Source organism: Jaculus jaculus, chromosome 10 (assembly GCF_020740685.1).
Source record: "Jaculus jaculus isolate mJacJac1 chromosome 10, mJacJac1.mat.Y.cur, whole genome shotgun sequence".
NCBI classification, from domain to species: Eukaryota; Metazoa; Chordata; class Mammalia; order Rodentia; family Dipodidae; genus Jaculus; species Jaculus jaculus.
In genome coordinates, this window is record NC_059111.1 from 61,167,732 (window position 1) to 61,182,548 (window position 14,817).

At 42.6% G+C, this 14,817-nt stretch overlaps 1 protein-coding gene across 2 annotated transcripts in view; it reads right to left on the reverse strand.

The window, feature by feature from the left end:
- Nucleotides 1-11,752, reverse strand: part of LOC101612059 (lanosterol 14-alpha demethylase) — a 42,114-nt gene extending 30,362 nt beyond the window's left edge. The window contains exons 1-2 of one of the 2 annotated variants that reach the window (XM_045159925.1): nt 11,638-11,752; nt 8,346-8,444 (exon numbers count right to left, since the gene is read on the reverse strand). Coding sequence is in view for 1 of the 2 variants with exons in the window: in XM_012948296.2 (XP_012803750.2) it covers nt 8,346-8,444; nt 11,275-11,448 (273 nt within the window). In the remaining variant the exon portion in view is untranslated. Of the gene's footprint in view, nt 1-8,345; nt 8,445-11,274; nt 11,478-11,637 lie in introns of those variants that run through there. The other variant, XM_012948296.2, reaches the window with a different exon arrangement.
- Between the last annotated feature and the right edge of the window lie 3,065 nt (nt 11,753-14,817).

Genomic DNA, 14,817 nt, shown 5'->3' on the forward strand with positions numbered 1-14,817 from the left:
GACATCAAAGTAAAAGAGACTTATTGAGATGGGGAGGGGATATGATGGAGAGTAGAGTTGTGAAGGAGAAAGTCGTTAATAAAAAAATAAATTAATTAATAAAAAAAGATTAAGGCAGAAGTTAATGAAATGGAAACCAAAAAAATAAAAAAAAGAATAATCCAAAGGATCAATAAAACAAGAGTTGGTTCTTTGAAAGGATAAGCAAGATTGATAAACCCTCAGCAAATTTGACCAAAAGGGACAAGAGATACAAATTAATAAAATTAGAGATGATAAAGGCACCATCACAACAGATACCAGAGAAATTCAAAAACTCATAGGGACATACTATAAGAACATATATTCCACTAAGTTCGAAAGAAATGGATGATTTTCTTGATTTATATGACCTACCAAAATTAAATCCAGATGGGATTTACCACTTAAATAGACTTATAACAAGTACAGAGATCCAACCAGTTATCAAAAATTTCCCAACTGGGCTGGGAAAATGTATTAGCAGTTATGGTGTTTGCCTGTGAAGCCTAAGGACCCCGGTGTGATTCCCCAGCACCCACTTAAGCCAGATGCACAATGGGGCCATATGTGTCTGAAGTTTGTTTGCAGTGGCTAGAGGCCCTGGCACACCCACACTCTCTTTTTCTTTGCCTCTTCTTCTCTCTCTTTTTCAAATAAATAAATAAATGAAGTAATTTTTTTTAATCTCCCAATTGAAAAAGTTCAAGCCCAGATGGAGTCACTGGTGAATTTTACCAGACCTTCATGGAAAAACTAACACCAAGGATTCTCAAACTTTTCCATGAAATATAAATGGAAGGAATCCTACCAAATTCCTTCTATGAAGTCAGCATCAGCCAGATAACAAAAGCAGACAAAGATAGGGGAAAAAAAAATTACAGACCAATCTCCCTCATGAACATAGACGAAAAACTTCTCAACAAAATATTGGCAGACAGAATACAAGAATATATCAGAAAGCATTCACCCGACCAAGTTGACTTTATTCCAGAGATGCAGGGATGTTTCAACATACATAAATTTGACAAGTGTAATATACTATATAAATAGACTGAAGGACAAAAATCACATGATCACCTCATTAGATGCAGAAAAAGCATTTGGCAAAATCCAACATACCTTTATGATAAAAGTCGTACAGAGACTGGGAATAGAAGGAACATATCTCAACATAATAAAGGCTATATTTATGACAAGCCTACACCCAACACAATACTAAATGGTGAAAAACTTGAATCTTTTAATCAGGAACAAGACAAGGGTGTCTACTGTCCCTACTTTCATTTAATATAGTACTGGAAGTCTTAGACATAGCAATCAGGTAAGAGACACACATAATTGGGATATAAATTAGAAAGGAAGAGATCAAGTTATTATTTGCAGATGACATGATTCTATACATTAAGGACCCTAAAGACTACCAGCAAACCGTTAGAGCTGATAAACACCTATACCCATGTAGCAGCATACAAAATAAACACTCAGAAATCAGTAGCCTTCCTATATGCAAACAACACACAGAAGATGAAATCAGAGAATCACTCCCATTCACAATTGCATCAAAAAATAATAATAATAATAAATTATCTTAGAATAAACCTAACTAAGGAAGTGAAGGATCTCTACAATGAAAACTTTAAAACATTCAAGCAAGAAATTGCAGAACACAGTAGGAAATGGAAAGACATCCCTTGTTCTTGGATTGGAAGAATCAATATTGTGAAAATGGCAATCTTAACAAAAACACATTTAATGCAATCCCCATCAAAATTCCAATGTCATTCTTCAGGGAAATAGGAAAAAAAAAAAAATCCTAAAATTCATTTGGAAGCTCAAAAATCCTCAAATGTCTAAAACAATTTTAAGCAACAAAAATAAGGCTGGTGGAATCACCATACCTGATTTTAACCTATATTACAGAGCCATAGTAACAAAAACAGCATAGTGTTGGCACAAAAACAGACATGTAGCCAGGCGTGGTAGAGCATACCTTTAATCCCAGCACTCGGGAGGCAAAGGTAGGAGGATTGCTGTGAGTTCGAGGCCACCCTGAAACTATCCAGGTCAGCCTGGTCTAGAGTGAGACCCTACATTGAAAAACCAAAAAGAATAAAAAAAAAAGACATGTAGATCAATAGAACAGAATAAAGGACCCAGATGTAAGTCCGGGTAGCTACAGCCACCTGATCTTTGACAAAAATGCTAAAAAAATACTCATTGGAGAAAGTCAGCCTTGCTGGGCGTGGTGGCACATGCCTTTAATCCCAGCACTCGGGAGGCAGAGGTAGGAGGATTGCCATGAGTTCAAGGCCACCTTGAGATGACAGAGTTAATTCCAGGTCAGCCTGGACCAGAGTGAGACTCTACCTCGAAAAAAGAAAAAAAAAAAAAGAGAGAAAGTCAGCCTCTTCAGCAAATGGTGCTGGGAAAACTGGATATGTGTCTGTAGAAGGATGAAAATAGAACCTCATCTCTCTCCATACACAGGAACTAAGTACAAATGGATCAAAGACCTTAATATTAGACCTGAAACTGTGAGAGGAAAAAGTAGAGGAAACCCTTCAACATATTGGCATGAGCTTTGACTTTCTGCATAAAACTCCAATTGCTCAGGAAATAAAACCACAGATCAGCCACTGGGACCTCATGAAATTACGAAGCTTTTACACAGCAAAGGATACTGTACATAGAGCAAAGAGGCAACCTGCAGAATGGGAGAAATATATACATCTTATATACATCTGACAGAGGATTAATACCTAGGATACAAAGAACTCAAATAACTAAATCACACAAAATCAAACAACTGAATTAAAAAATGGGCTATGGAACTAAATAGAGTTCTCAAAAGAACATACAGATGGCATATAAATATTTTTAAAAATGTTCTACTTCCCTAGCCATCAGAGAAATGCAGATTAAAACTAAGTTGAGCTGCTCAATTTATAATAGCCGGGAAATGGAACCAGCCTAGATGTCTCTCAACTAATGAGTGGATAATGAAGATGTGGCACATTTATACAATGGAGTTCTACTCAGCAGTAAAGAAAAATGAAGTTATGAAATTTGCAGAAAAATGGATGGACCTGGAAAGGATTAGACTAAGTGAGGTAACCCAGGCCCAGAAAGCCAAGCACCACATGTTCTCTCTCATATGTGGATCCTAGCTACAGATGACTGGGCTTCTGCATGAGAATGAAAATACTTAGTAGCAGAGGCCAGTAAGTTAAAAAGGAGACATAAAGGGAAGAGAAAAGAAGGGAGGAGGGTACTCAATATGTTGATATGTAAGTACAATGATTGAGATGGGGAGGTAATATGATGGAGAATGCAATTTCAAAGGGGAAAGTGTGGGGGGGAGGGAATTAACATGGGATATCTTTTTATAATCATGGAAAATGCTAATAAAAATTAAAAAAAAAAAAACTAGGTTGAGATTCCATCTCACTCCTGTCAGATTGGCTACCATCATGAAAGCAAATGACCATAAATCTGGCAAGGATGTGGAAAAAGAGAAACCCTTCTACACTGTTGGTGGGAAAGCAATCTGATCCAGCCATTGTGGAAATCAGTGTGGAGGTTCCTGAGACAACTAAAAGTAGATCTACCATATGACCCAGGTATACCACTCCTAGGCATATATCCTAAGGACTCATCTCATTACCTTAGATACACTTGCTCCACCATGTTTGTTGCCACCATAATCACAATAGCTAGGAAATTAAACCAACCTAGATGTCCCTCAACTGATGAGTAGATAATGAAGATGTAGCACATTTACACAATGGAGTTCTACTCAGCAATAAAGAAAATGAAATTATGAGATTTGCAGGGAAATGTATGTATCTGGAAATGATTATACTTAGTGCGGTAACCCAAGCCCAGAAAGCCAAACGTCACATGTTCTCTCTCATGTGTGAATTCTAGCTACAAAAGATTGGACTTCAATGTGAGTATGTAAAAGCTCAGTAGCAGAGGCCAGTAAGCTATAAAGGGGATATAAAGGGAAAAGAAAGGGAGAGAAGAGGGACTTAATAGGATGATATTTTATTTATTTTTATATATATATATATATATATATATATATATATATATATATATATATATGTAGGAGAACAGATTAATGGGGGTGAAAAGGACTGAGGGTCAGGGGAAGAGACTGAGTAAAGGAAAGGTGAAGGGAGAGCTAATCAAAATCTAAGAGAATATTAAATGAGTCATATGGAAACCTACATTTTTGAACAATGGAACACTCAGAAGCCATAGATTGTTACTAGAAAATTTTCAGTGCCAGAGATGGGATACCCTCCAGTGAGTTGTTGGCCAGGGAGGTCACTGATACCCCCAAAACATTATAGGCTACTGCTGAGGCTCTTGGTTCCCCACTAGGAACAGATGGTAAGACCCTACTGCTGAAGACTCCACATACTTAGGCTGTAAGGTCACTGAGAAATCCTGCTGGAGCTGAGCTGAAAACCTCTTTCATGTAGACCAGCTGACAAAAAGCTGGAAAAAACTACACTGCAGGAAGTTCAATGGGAGAGAGAGAAATCACCAGTGGAAATACTCAACAGTGGACACAGCAAGCCTTAAATTTGACCAACCAGGCCAAATGAACCAACAGGGGCAATAGTGATTAGGGAAACCAATCACTCTCTAATTGGACTGGAGGCCTGCTCCATGGCAGGGAATATATCCCTGACTCTGAAAACCTACAACAGGGGTAGTCATGAGCCCTATGGGTGTAAGGTCTGCTGGTGTCTAGCTAAATGTAGCTAAATGGCTCACCAAACTGCCCAGTAAGCACTTCTCTTAATGTTTATACCCATATATTAATGCTACTATCACTTGGTTATTGAAGCTTTTCTTTTCAGATGGCAGTCACTTTGGGTATACTCAGAAGGCACCACAGTGCTGAGAAGAAGTGACAGAGGAGTGCTCAGCACTGAAATATCTCTATCACACCTTCCTAGGTTCAGGGTCCATTGTGGAAGAGGTGGTAGAAAGAATGTAAGAGCCAAAGAAGAGTAGAACTCCTTACAATGTACTCCTCCAGACACAAAATGGCCTGGATATCCATGACCTCACAGTGGTGCCTGACACCACCTACACAAGACCATTATGATAGGAGGAAAAGATCACGACATAAAAAAAAAAAAGAAAGAAAAAGAAAAGAAGGGTTGGAGAGATGTCTTAGCGGTTAAGCACTTGCCTTGAAGCCTAAGGACCCCAGTTCAAGGCTCAAGTCCCCAGGACCCACGTTAGCCAGATGCACAAGGGGGCACATGCATCTGGAATTCATTTGAAATGGCTGGAGGCCCTGGCACACACACACACACACACTCTCTCTCTCTCTCTCTCTCTCTCTCTCTCGCTCTCTCAAATAAATAAACAAACAAAATTTTTTTTAATAAAAGGAAAGACTGAGAGGGGGAGGAAATATGATGAAGAGTGGAGCTGTGAGGGAGAAAGTGGGGGGAGGAAGGGCATTACCATGGGTTATTGTCTACAATTATGGAAGTTGTCAATAAAAAAAAATTAAGGGCTGGAGAGATGGCTTAGCAGTTAAGACATTTGCTTGCAAAACCAAAGGATCCTGGTTCGATTCTCCAGGACCCACATAAGCTAGATGCACAAGGGGCTAAATGCATCTTGTGTTCGTTTGCAGTGGCTGATATTCCCTGGAGCACCCATTCTCCCTGTCTGTCTGTCTGTCTCTCTCTCTCTCTCTCTCCCTGCCTCTTTCTCTCTCTCAAATAAATAAATAAAATTTTAAAAAGACATAGCTGTAACTTTGTCTGGGTTCAAATCCCAGTTCCTTCATCTGTTACCTGTGAGACTTAGTCCCAGTCAGAAAACTTAACCCCTCTGCTTCAAGTTTCCCTTATCTACAAAAAGGTAACACCCACTTCATACACTTCAGAGATTTGTCAAGACTACATTAAGTTCTATGTAGAATAAAGGGAGTGTGTTGGTCAAATGAATATGGCTTGCTTTAAAAAATACATGTTTTATTTATTTGTTTGAGAAAGAGAAAGAGGCAGAGAGGGATAGAATGGGCATGCCAGGGCCTCCAGCCTCCAGCCACTGCAAATGAACTCCAGATGCATGTGCCTCCTTGTGCATCTGGCTTATGTGGGTCCTGGAGAAGCAAACACCTTAACCACTAAACCACCTCTCTCTCCATCCCCAATGGCTTGCTTTTTAATCATAATTAGGTTTGCAGATGTAATTCAGAGGTAAATGTTTATTACCTCTTTTTATTAAAGGGTTATTACCCTTTCTTTTATTGACCTTTTCCCTTTATTTAAAAAAAAGTTGTTATTTATTTATTTATTTATTGGCAAGGAAAGAATAAGAATGGATGTGCCAGGGCCTCTAGCCACTGTAAACAACTCCCTAAGAATGCACCACCTTCGGCATCTGGCTTTACATGGGTACTCAGGAGTGGAACTCAGGTAATTAGGCATTGCATGCAAGCACCTTATCTGCTAAGCCATCTCTCCAACCCCTTTTCCTTTTTTTTTTTGAAATATAGGATATTACTATGTTACACTCAGTGGTGAGAAACTCACTATATAGATCAGTGTAGCCTCAAACTCGTATCAAATCCTCCTGTCTGCCTCCCAAATGCTAGAATTTCCAGTACGTTCTAACACTTTTTACAATAAAAAATTAAAATACTTTTTTCATTTGTTTTCTGTTTCATTTTTCAAGGTATGGTCTTACTCTAGCATAGGCTGACCTGGAATTCACTATGTAGTCTCAGGGTAGCCTCAAACTCACAGCAATCCTCCTACCTCTGCTCCCCAGTGCTCAGATTAAAGGCATGTCACCACGCCTGGCTTTTATTTTATTTTATTTTATTTTATTTCATTTCATTTCATTTGTGTGTGTGTATGCACATATGTAGAGAGCAGAGTTCTCACTGAACCTGGAGCTCACAGATTCCCCAGACTAGCCAGCAAGCCTCAGGGATCTTTCTTACTCCTCCTCCCTAGCGCTGCATGTACCAGCATGTCCAGCTTTTACATGGATGCTGGGGATCTGAACTCAGGTCCTCATGCTTGCAGCAACAAGTATTTTGCCAGCTAAGTCATCTACCCAGGCTTCACTGGATGACTTTTAATTATTCCTTAACTGGAAGAAAAAGTCATCTGGGTTTTTTGTTTTTGTTTTTGTTTTTTGGAGACAAGGTCTCACAGCAATCCTCCTGCTTCAGTCTTTCAAGTGCTAACATTACAGGCATGAGCCACTATGCCTGGTTGTCATGTGCTTTTACAGAGAAGGAGAAAGACTCAGAGCTTGAAAAAAGTAAAAGTTTCAATTTGCCATTGTGATGAGTGGGAAAATAAGTCAATCATAGGAGCACAGCAGAACTGTTGAGCAACATTCAATTTCAATTTCATGAAGGCAATCATGAAATGATGAAGAAATCATTATGGTGCAAGGAAGAAAATAAGTAAATGACTCCCTCCACAGTTAGAGTTTAGCAGAGTAAGCAAAGGAAAAATAGCCAGAGGCAAATGAACTGAAAAAATTGGCAAGAAGGTAGCTAAAATGATAAGACCATGGACATAAAGATGAAAAAGGTTGGTTGAGAGATGGGAGGAAAGTTAATGGGAAAATGGACTAGAAGATCTAAAGAATTTAAAGAATGCCTATAATCAAGGCAGTTGCACAAACAAACCAAGAGAAAATGTGGTCTCAGAACAGTGACTGCATTAAAATTGTGGGGAAAATGAGATGCAACAAGACTGAAGCAGGACTGTGAGGTAAGTGAACTAATACTAGATTTGAATGCTTATGAATGGGCAATCCAAATGGAGAGTGGAGTCACAGAATAGATAGAAAATTCCAAGCTGGGCATGGTGGTGCGTGCCTTTAACCCCAGTACTCAGGAGGCAAAGGTAGAAGGATCGCTGAGAGTTCAAGGCCACCCTGTGACTACATAGTGAATCCAGGTTACCCTGAGCTAGAGTGAGACTTTACCTCGAAAAATAAAAAAATTAAAAAAAAAAAACCCAGAAAATTCCAGAGAAACATGTTTTGAAAAATGAGAGTCAATTTAATCAATTTTAACTATAACCAGTGAAAATAAAATTTAGGATAGTGTTTCAAAACAAAAACAAAACACATAATTGCCAGAGCTACAGGTATCTTCAGTGGTATTTGAGAAGCAAATCCCATGGCAATAGAAGACGCTAAATGGGTAGGGTTCTTTAATTACTGTCAATAAGCATATGGGCTAAAATGCCCTGTTATTTACAAGAAAGGTTTAAAAAGTACTATTTTTTTTTGTCTTAATTATTTGAAAGACTTACCTTCTCATATGCATTTTCCAGGAATTCAATTGGACTTTTCCCAAATGCTATAGCATGCCCAAGGAATGGAATGGGAGAGAAAATATATGGTGGACTTTTCTATAAGAAAAAAATGGAAAATTCAATTCTCATTTCATTTTAAATATATACCTATTTATGTTGACTTTCATGAGCAAGCAATTTGCCATTACTACTCAAAAGAAAAACAGGCACTCCAAAAAAAAATGACTTAATAGAACATGGTATAAAACAAAGACTAGACAAACAGAAATGAACTGTAATTTTAAACTGTCAAGAATGTTCATTATTACTAGTGACTCCAGGTACGTTTTCTAACCATTAGTAGAAAAGGAAGAAAAAAAAAAGTAAGTTAAACAAATTGTTTAACCTTATCGCTCTCAATTTCAGTCCCAGCATCTTGCCTAAAGAAGGAACAGAGAAAGCTCAACATAATTTAAGGTCTAGAAGGACATGAAATATTTCTCAGTTACATTTATAGTCAGCAGAACACAGGCCATGCAAACAGCCCTGCACTAGATGTACTGATTTAAGAGAGTAGATCTACTCTAGCAGGAATTCTCTAGCACTAGTCTCCAGCAGTACTTCATGCCACAAAATGAGACCTGCCTATGACAAGACTTAAGTCTCCCTAGTAAATCAAAACTTGGGCTGGAGAGATAGCTTAGTGGTTAAGGCACTTACCACCAAAACCTAAGGACCCAGGTTCAATTTACCAGTACCCACTTCAGTCAGATGCATAAAGTGGCACATGCATGTGGAGTTCCTTTGCAGCAGCTGGAGGTCCTGGCACACCCATTGTTTCCCTCCCCTCTCCTTCTTTCTCGCTCAAATAAACAAATAAAACTTTTAAAAAAAAATTTTTTTTTTTTTTGGTTTTTCGAGATAGTGTCTCACTCTAGCCCAGGCTGACCTGAAATTCACTATGTAGTCTCAGGGTGGCCTTGAACTCATTGCGATCCTACTACCTCTGCCTCCCGAGTGCTGGGATTAAAGGTGTGCACCACCGTGCCCTGCTTAAAAAAAAAATTTAAAGTAAATCAAAACTTACAATGATGAAAAAGGATGCTATTCCCCAAATCTCTGGTAGTCTCAAAACATCACAACACCTTTCAGATAATAGTTAAATACAACTTTAAATATTAAAGGTAACTTTGTTTTTCTAATTATGAATACTACTTTATCAAATGTCACATGTACAAATACTGGGCATGGTCATACACATCTATAATCCCACATTAGGCAGATAGAGGCAGTAGGCTCAGGGGTTCAAGGTCATCCTGTACTACACAGTGACCTCTGGGTCAGCCTGGGCCACATGAAACCCTCTCTCAAAAAATCAAAACAGAGCCAGGCATGGGGGTGCACCCCTTTAATCCCAACACTCGGGAGGCAGAGGTAGTAGGATCGCAGTGAGTTCAGGGCCACCCTGACACCCTGAGACTATATGGTAAATTCCAGGTCAGCCTGGGCCAGAGTGAGACCCAACCTCAAAAAAAGTCAAAACAAACAAACAAAAAAAATGCACATCTAAGAAATATAACGTTTTCTTAATTCTAATTGCCTCAAGTTTACTAGTCTTTAAAATATTTTCATTTATTTTCAAGGAGACAGAGAATGGGCGTGCCAGGACCTCTACCTCTAGCCATTGGAAAAGAGTCCCAGATGCATGTGCCACCTTGTCTGTCTGGTGTTAAGTGGGTATTGAGGAATTGAACCCTAATTGTTAGGCATTGCAGGCAGGCATCTGAACCGCTACATCTCCAGCCCAAAATGTACTTTCTTTTTGGTTTTTCGAGGTAGGGTCTCACTCCCGACCAGGCTAACTTGGAATTCACTATGTAGTGATAGGCTGGCCTCAAACTCACAGCATACCTTCTACTTGGGAGAGATTAAAGACATGTGCCACACACCCAGCTATTGTCAGTTTTGAAAAGGTGGTTTAAAAAGCTACCTAGGGGGCTGGAGAGATGGCTTAGCGGTTAAGCGCTTGCCTGTGAAGCCTAAGAACCCCGGTTCGAGGCTCGGTTCCCCAGGTCCCACGTTAGCCAGATGCACAAGGAGGCGCATGCATCTGGAGTTCGTTTGCAGAGGCTGGAAGCCCTGGCGCGCCCATTCTCTCTCTCTCCCTCTATCTGTCTTTCTCTCTGTGTCTGACGCTCTCAAATAAATAAATAAATAATTTAAAAAAATATTTAAAAAGCTACCTAGGGTTGATTACTAAGGGTACATTCAATAAGTACATATGGAAGGTTTAAAACCAGCGGTCAAAAAGCTGCTACCGTAGAGAAAGTGCTATTTTAAGAGTATCACTGGAAAGCCTTTACCACACTCTTGTCACAGCCACTACGAAACTGAACACATCCCGCTTGATACTCTAAATCGCCGCTAGGGTCAGTGCCATAGCCCACGGGCACTAAGATACTCAAAGCTGGTTGCCAGACCACCGTCTTTGGGACCCCGCGGCTGCCAATTCCATGGCCATCAAGGTCCTGCCAAAGAGCCCACACGCCGCGCTGCGACAGCTAGCAAGGCCACCAACAGCGCTGTAGACTACAGCCAGGACCAAAGCCACCAGGCTGGCCACCGCCACTAAGGTCGCAGGTGCTTGCAGCCTACACCGCCATCACTGTAACCAGGACCACCTGCGAGAGGCGGCGGTCACTGTCACGGCCAGAATCGCGACGGCCCGCACAGAACCGCGCAGATTCTAGCGGTGGGCGAGGCCCCCGAGAGCCACGGCGGTCCCCGAAGTCCACCACCCGCAGTAACACAGCAGCAGCCACTCCCCCCAATCCCCAGTGAGCCCGCCGCCGCGACCATCCCCCACGAGCTCCTCCGGGCCCCGCTAGCCCGGCCTCCGGCTCAGGGCCGCGATCACACTCCGAGAGCGCCCGGACGGTGCACTTACCGCCCCGGCGGGCAGCTGCACCATGTGCCCGACGGCGAGGCGGAACAGGTAGACCAGGCTGAGAGTAAAGGCGCAGGCGACGAGCAGCGTGGACAGGAGGCTGCCGCCAGTCACCTGCTCCACTGCCTGCACCAGCACCGACCTGCCCGCCTGCAGGACGCCCAGCAGCACCATCGTGGCCGCCGAGGTGCCGGGGAGCCCGCCCTGCCTCCCGGTCTCCTTCTAAACCTGGAGTTACCCCCACCCACCGGCCGCCTCCCGCGCGCCACTCCGTGCGTCACCGCGGGAGGCGGGGCCTGCGCGTAGCCACGCCCCTGGGATAACACGCCGCCACGCGCTGGGATCCTTGCGCTACGGTAGGACCTGAGGGGATGGACTTTGCTGGGACACAGGAGGAGGAACAGGATTTTGTCTTCATGGCGTCTCCGCCCAGTGGGTCGCCCCAGCCTGTGCGCGTGGGCTGAGCGGCGCCCGGACGGGCCAGGACGGGCGCGGCGGCGGCCTGGCGGAGGGATCTCGGGGCGAGCGTGTGGCGCCGGGTGCGCGGCGCGGCGTGGCGCCGCGGAGCGCTGTGATTGCACCACACGCTCCTGAGGTGATCTCGGCCTATGTGGCGTCAGCGCGGCGCCAGATCGGGCACCGCCCCCTCCCAGGATCCCTTGGAGGGATGGTCCTTCCAGACATCTGGGAACTTGAGTCCTACCAAGCGAAGATGCTGCAGATGCTCACCCCACACCTGAGGACTGGACGACACCATCTGCCTCATGGCACCCCAGTTAGACTCAGATGGACTGCTTTTAGCATGGGGCCCTAAAGTTAACAAGTGTTGATCATGTGATGGCGCTGGTATACAAAAACAAGTCTTCCAAAAATAAGGGTAGATGTTACAGGAAGTTGTAAACTAAGGCCACACTTCCCAAGAATGCCCGTTATTCTGTTTACTAGCCAGAGATACTTTGAAGCAAGGTTTACCCCGATGTCACTCACTCGTGTGGCTTCAAATATAAGCGTCTCTGGTAGCAAAACTACCAGATTGAGCCTTCTTTCCCGATTAACATGAGGTTCTGAACAGCTTCATTAATTTATTCAAATGTAAGAGCTAGTTGTGCTAAGCCTGGAGACATCGCAGTGAATGAGACACAGTTGAAAGGGCCTGGGGGACGGGAATATCCAGTTGCCTTCTAGACAGCTAACATTTCATCTCAGTCATTAAAGACCCAAACTAAACTCATTATGTCCTCCCACCTGTCTGCCAGCCTGCCTTGCTATAACACCTATGTAAAAAGCCACTGTGCATCATTTTCCTCCTACATGCCTCTCATCTAATCCGGCACCAAATCCTGTAATTCTACCACCTTAAAAGTTTCTCCATTCTTATTGCCACTGCCTTTGGTAAAGCCATCATCATTTCTTGTCTACATACAGAATCCAGACTGCTCTTCCTACTTCCAGGTATGTCCTTCTTCAGTGCACTACTGCCACTTTTGACTCACTAAAGTGAGTTGGGGCCATAATCCTAAATAATGCATTCCTGAACAACATAATTTCAAATGTTGAAATCCTGAAAGACCGAAGTTCTTAAGTACAAATCTGGAAGGAATAAAATTATTTTTAAATGTATTTACATTGTTAAAAGGGGATTTATTTGAGGAACATAGAAAAACTTAACAATAGTTCATATGCTACTTTACACAATAAAATAGGCAGTGGTTACATTTTTGCAATCATGAACAGTCAGGCATACTAATAACTATTGCACAAGTATGGTGATTAGCAGATGAATGGTATTAATAAATGAGTCAAAAAGTGAACTGTAAAAATGCATATGCTTATAAATGTGTACCCTTGTTTCAAAGTCTTTTAATAGAAATAAAAATATGTATGTCACAGATATTTCATTTTCATCTCAATCTCTTCACAGCAATGCCAACATTTTTATGAGAACAACTCCCTGCTCCTCAAATGGAATTATGATGTGTTAGGTCAGGACAAAATGGAGTCACTGAGGACAGCAGGAGGGCAACAGAGACACAAGGAAGTGGGTTATCCACTTCCTCAAGGAACCACCCAGCCATCATCCCATTCTTGCCTAACAGTGCCCCAGGTCTAGGTTTCCTGCCCCCTTATCCCTCTGAACACCAAGTTACTGTTCTGGGGTCACACCCTGGCTATCTTAGATCTCCCCTAAAGAAACCTTTTCTTTATTCCCCCTTCCTCACCTTCCCCCAACTGAAGAGCTCTATATAGCCCACTATCTGTAATCCCAAATTGACTGCTCCACTCTTGAGTGTCAGTCCTGACAGCTCTTTTTTTTCCTGAATAAAAGCTTCCATCTTTGTTTCAGAGGGGTCTCAGTGGTCATGATCACTCCTGAACCTTACATCTGGTGCCCTGACTCGGGTAGAAAGACTTCTGATGGCCCCCTTGGGCGGCCATACCTCCTTTCCCCTGACCAGACCACCAAGCTGCCATTCGACTCTCTTCTCCATCTCCTCCCTCCTCAGTAAGTGTTCCTCTCAGGTTGGCCTGCTCTTGGGTTTCACCCCTCCACATAGAAGCCATGCCAGCACACCAGACTGCACCCCTTGGCTGCTAGGCCCCAACCCCAGGTCGCTAGAAAGCCGTACTCTTGAAACCTCAGGTCTCTCACTCTCTGGTCTACCATACCCTAAGGGGTGCCTTTTGGTTCAGTTGCACCATCTTGGGACACCTCCTCTCCCTCCCTCACTCTCGTTCTCCCTCCTGAGCTGTCATCTTCCACTGCCAGCTGCTTTCACCATCAGGAGCACAGTCACCCTACTCGCCCACTAACAGGCTAAAAAGCTGACAGTTGTCACCTGTACAGCCTCTGCCCATGTGGGAGGTACAGGCCCCGTTCACCCTAATGGGTGGGGGGTCATATCAGTAATTGCAGCTTAAGCTCTGATTTATTTTTCTCTCACCCTTGTTTTGCTCTTTCCCTGTCTCTTTAAGAACTTAAAGCCTCTATGACTTATCTTTCTCTGCAACTTTGCTTGGCCACATCCATAAGCTGGACAATGGGTCCAAATGGCATGAGAATGATACTTTTGACTTCTAAATTCTCACTGATTTAAAAAACTTCTGCCAATGTACAGGCAAATGGTCTGAAACACCCTATTTTTCACTCTGTATGTATGGCCTCTCTCTTCTCTACTTCCTTTTCTCACCAGGTCCTTTTAGCCACCACACCCCAACAGCTCCTCCAGCTCCTCCAGTGCCCTCAACCTCTCCTGACACCCTGCCTAGTAACAAGGCTTTATTTTAGTCTCCAGAATTGTAAATAAAATATAAATTTAAAATGGAAATGCATAACTTCTGAAAAAATGAATGAATGAATGAAGGGAAATGGTTGTCTAGAATCTATATGAAAAGTGCACTTGAAATGAATGTGTGTGTGGAGAGAAAGAGTATATATGTGGCTCACAGCCCTAAGGCAGCAGAATGATTTCTGTTCTGAGCAGTGCCATTTCATTGTGGGGATGTTTTCCACCAACGCCACTGTACAAAATGGCAGAGCCAATT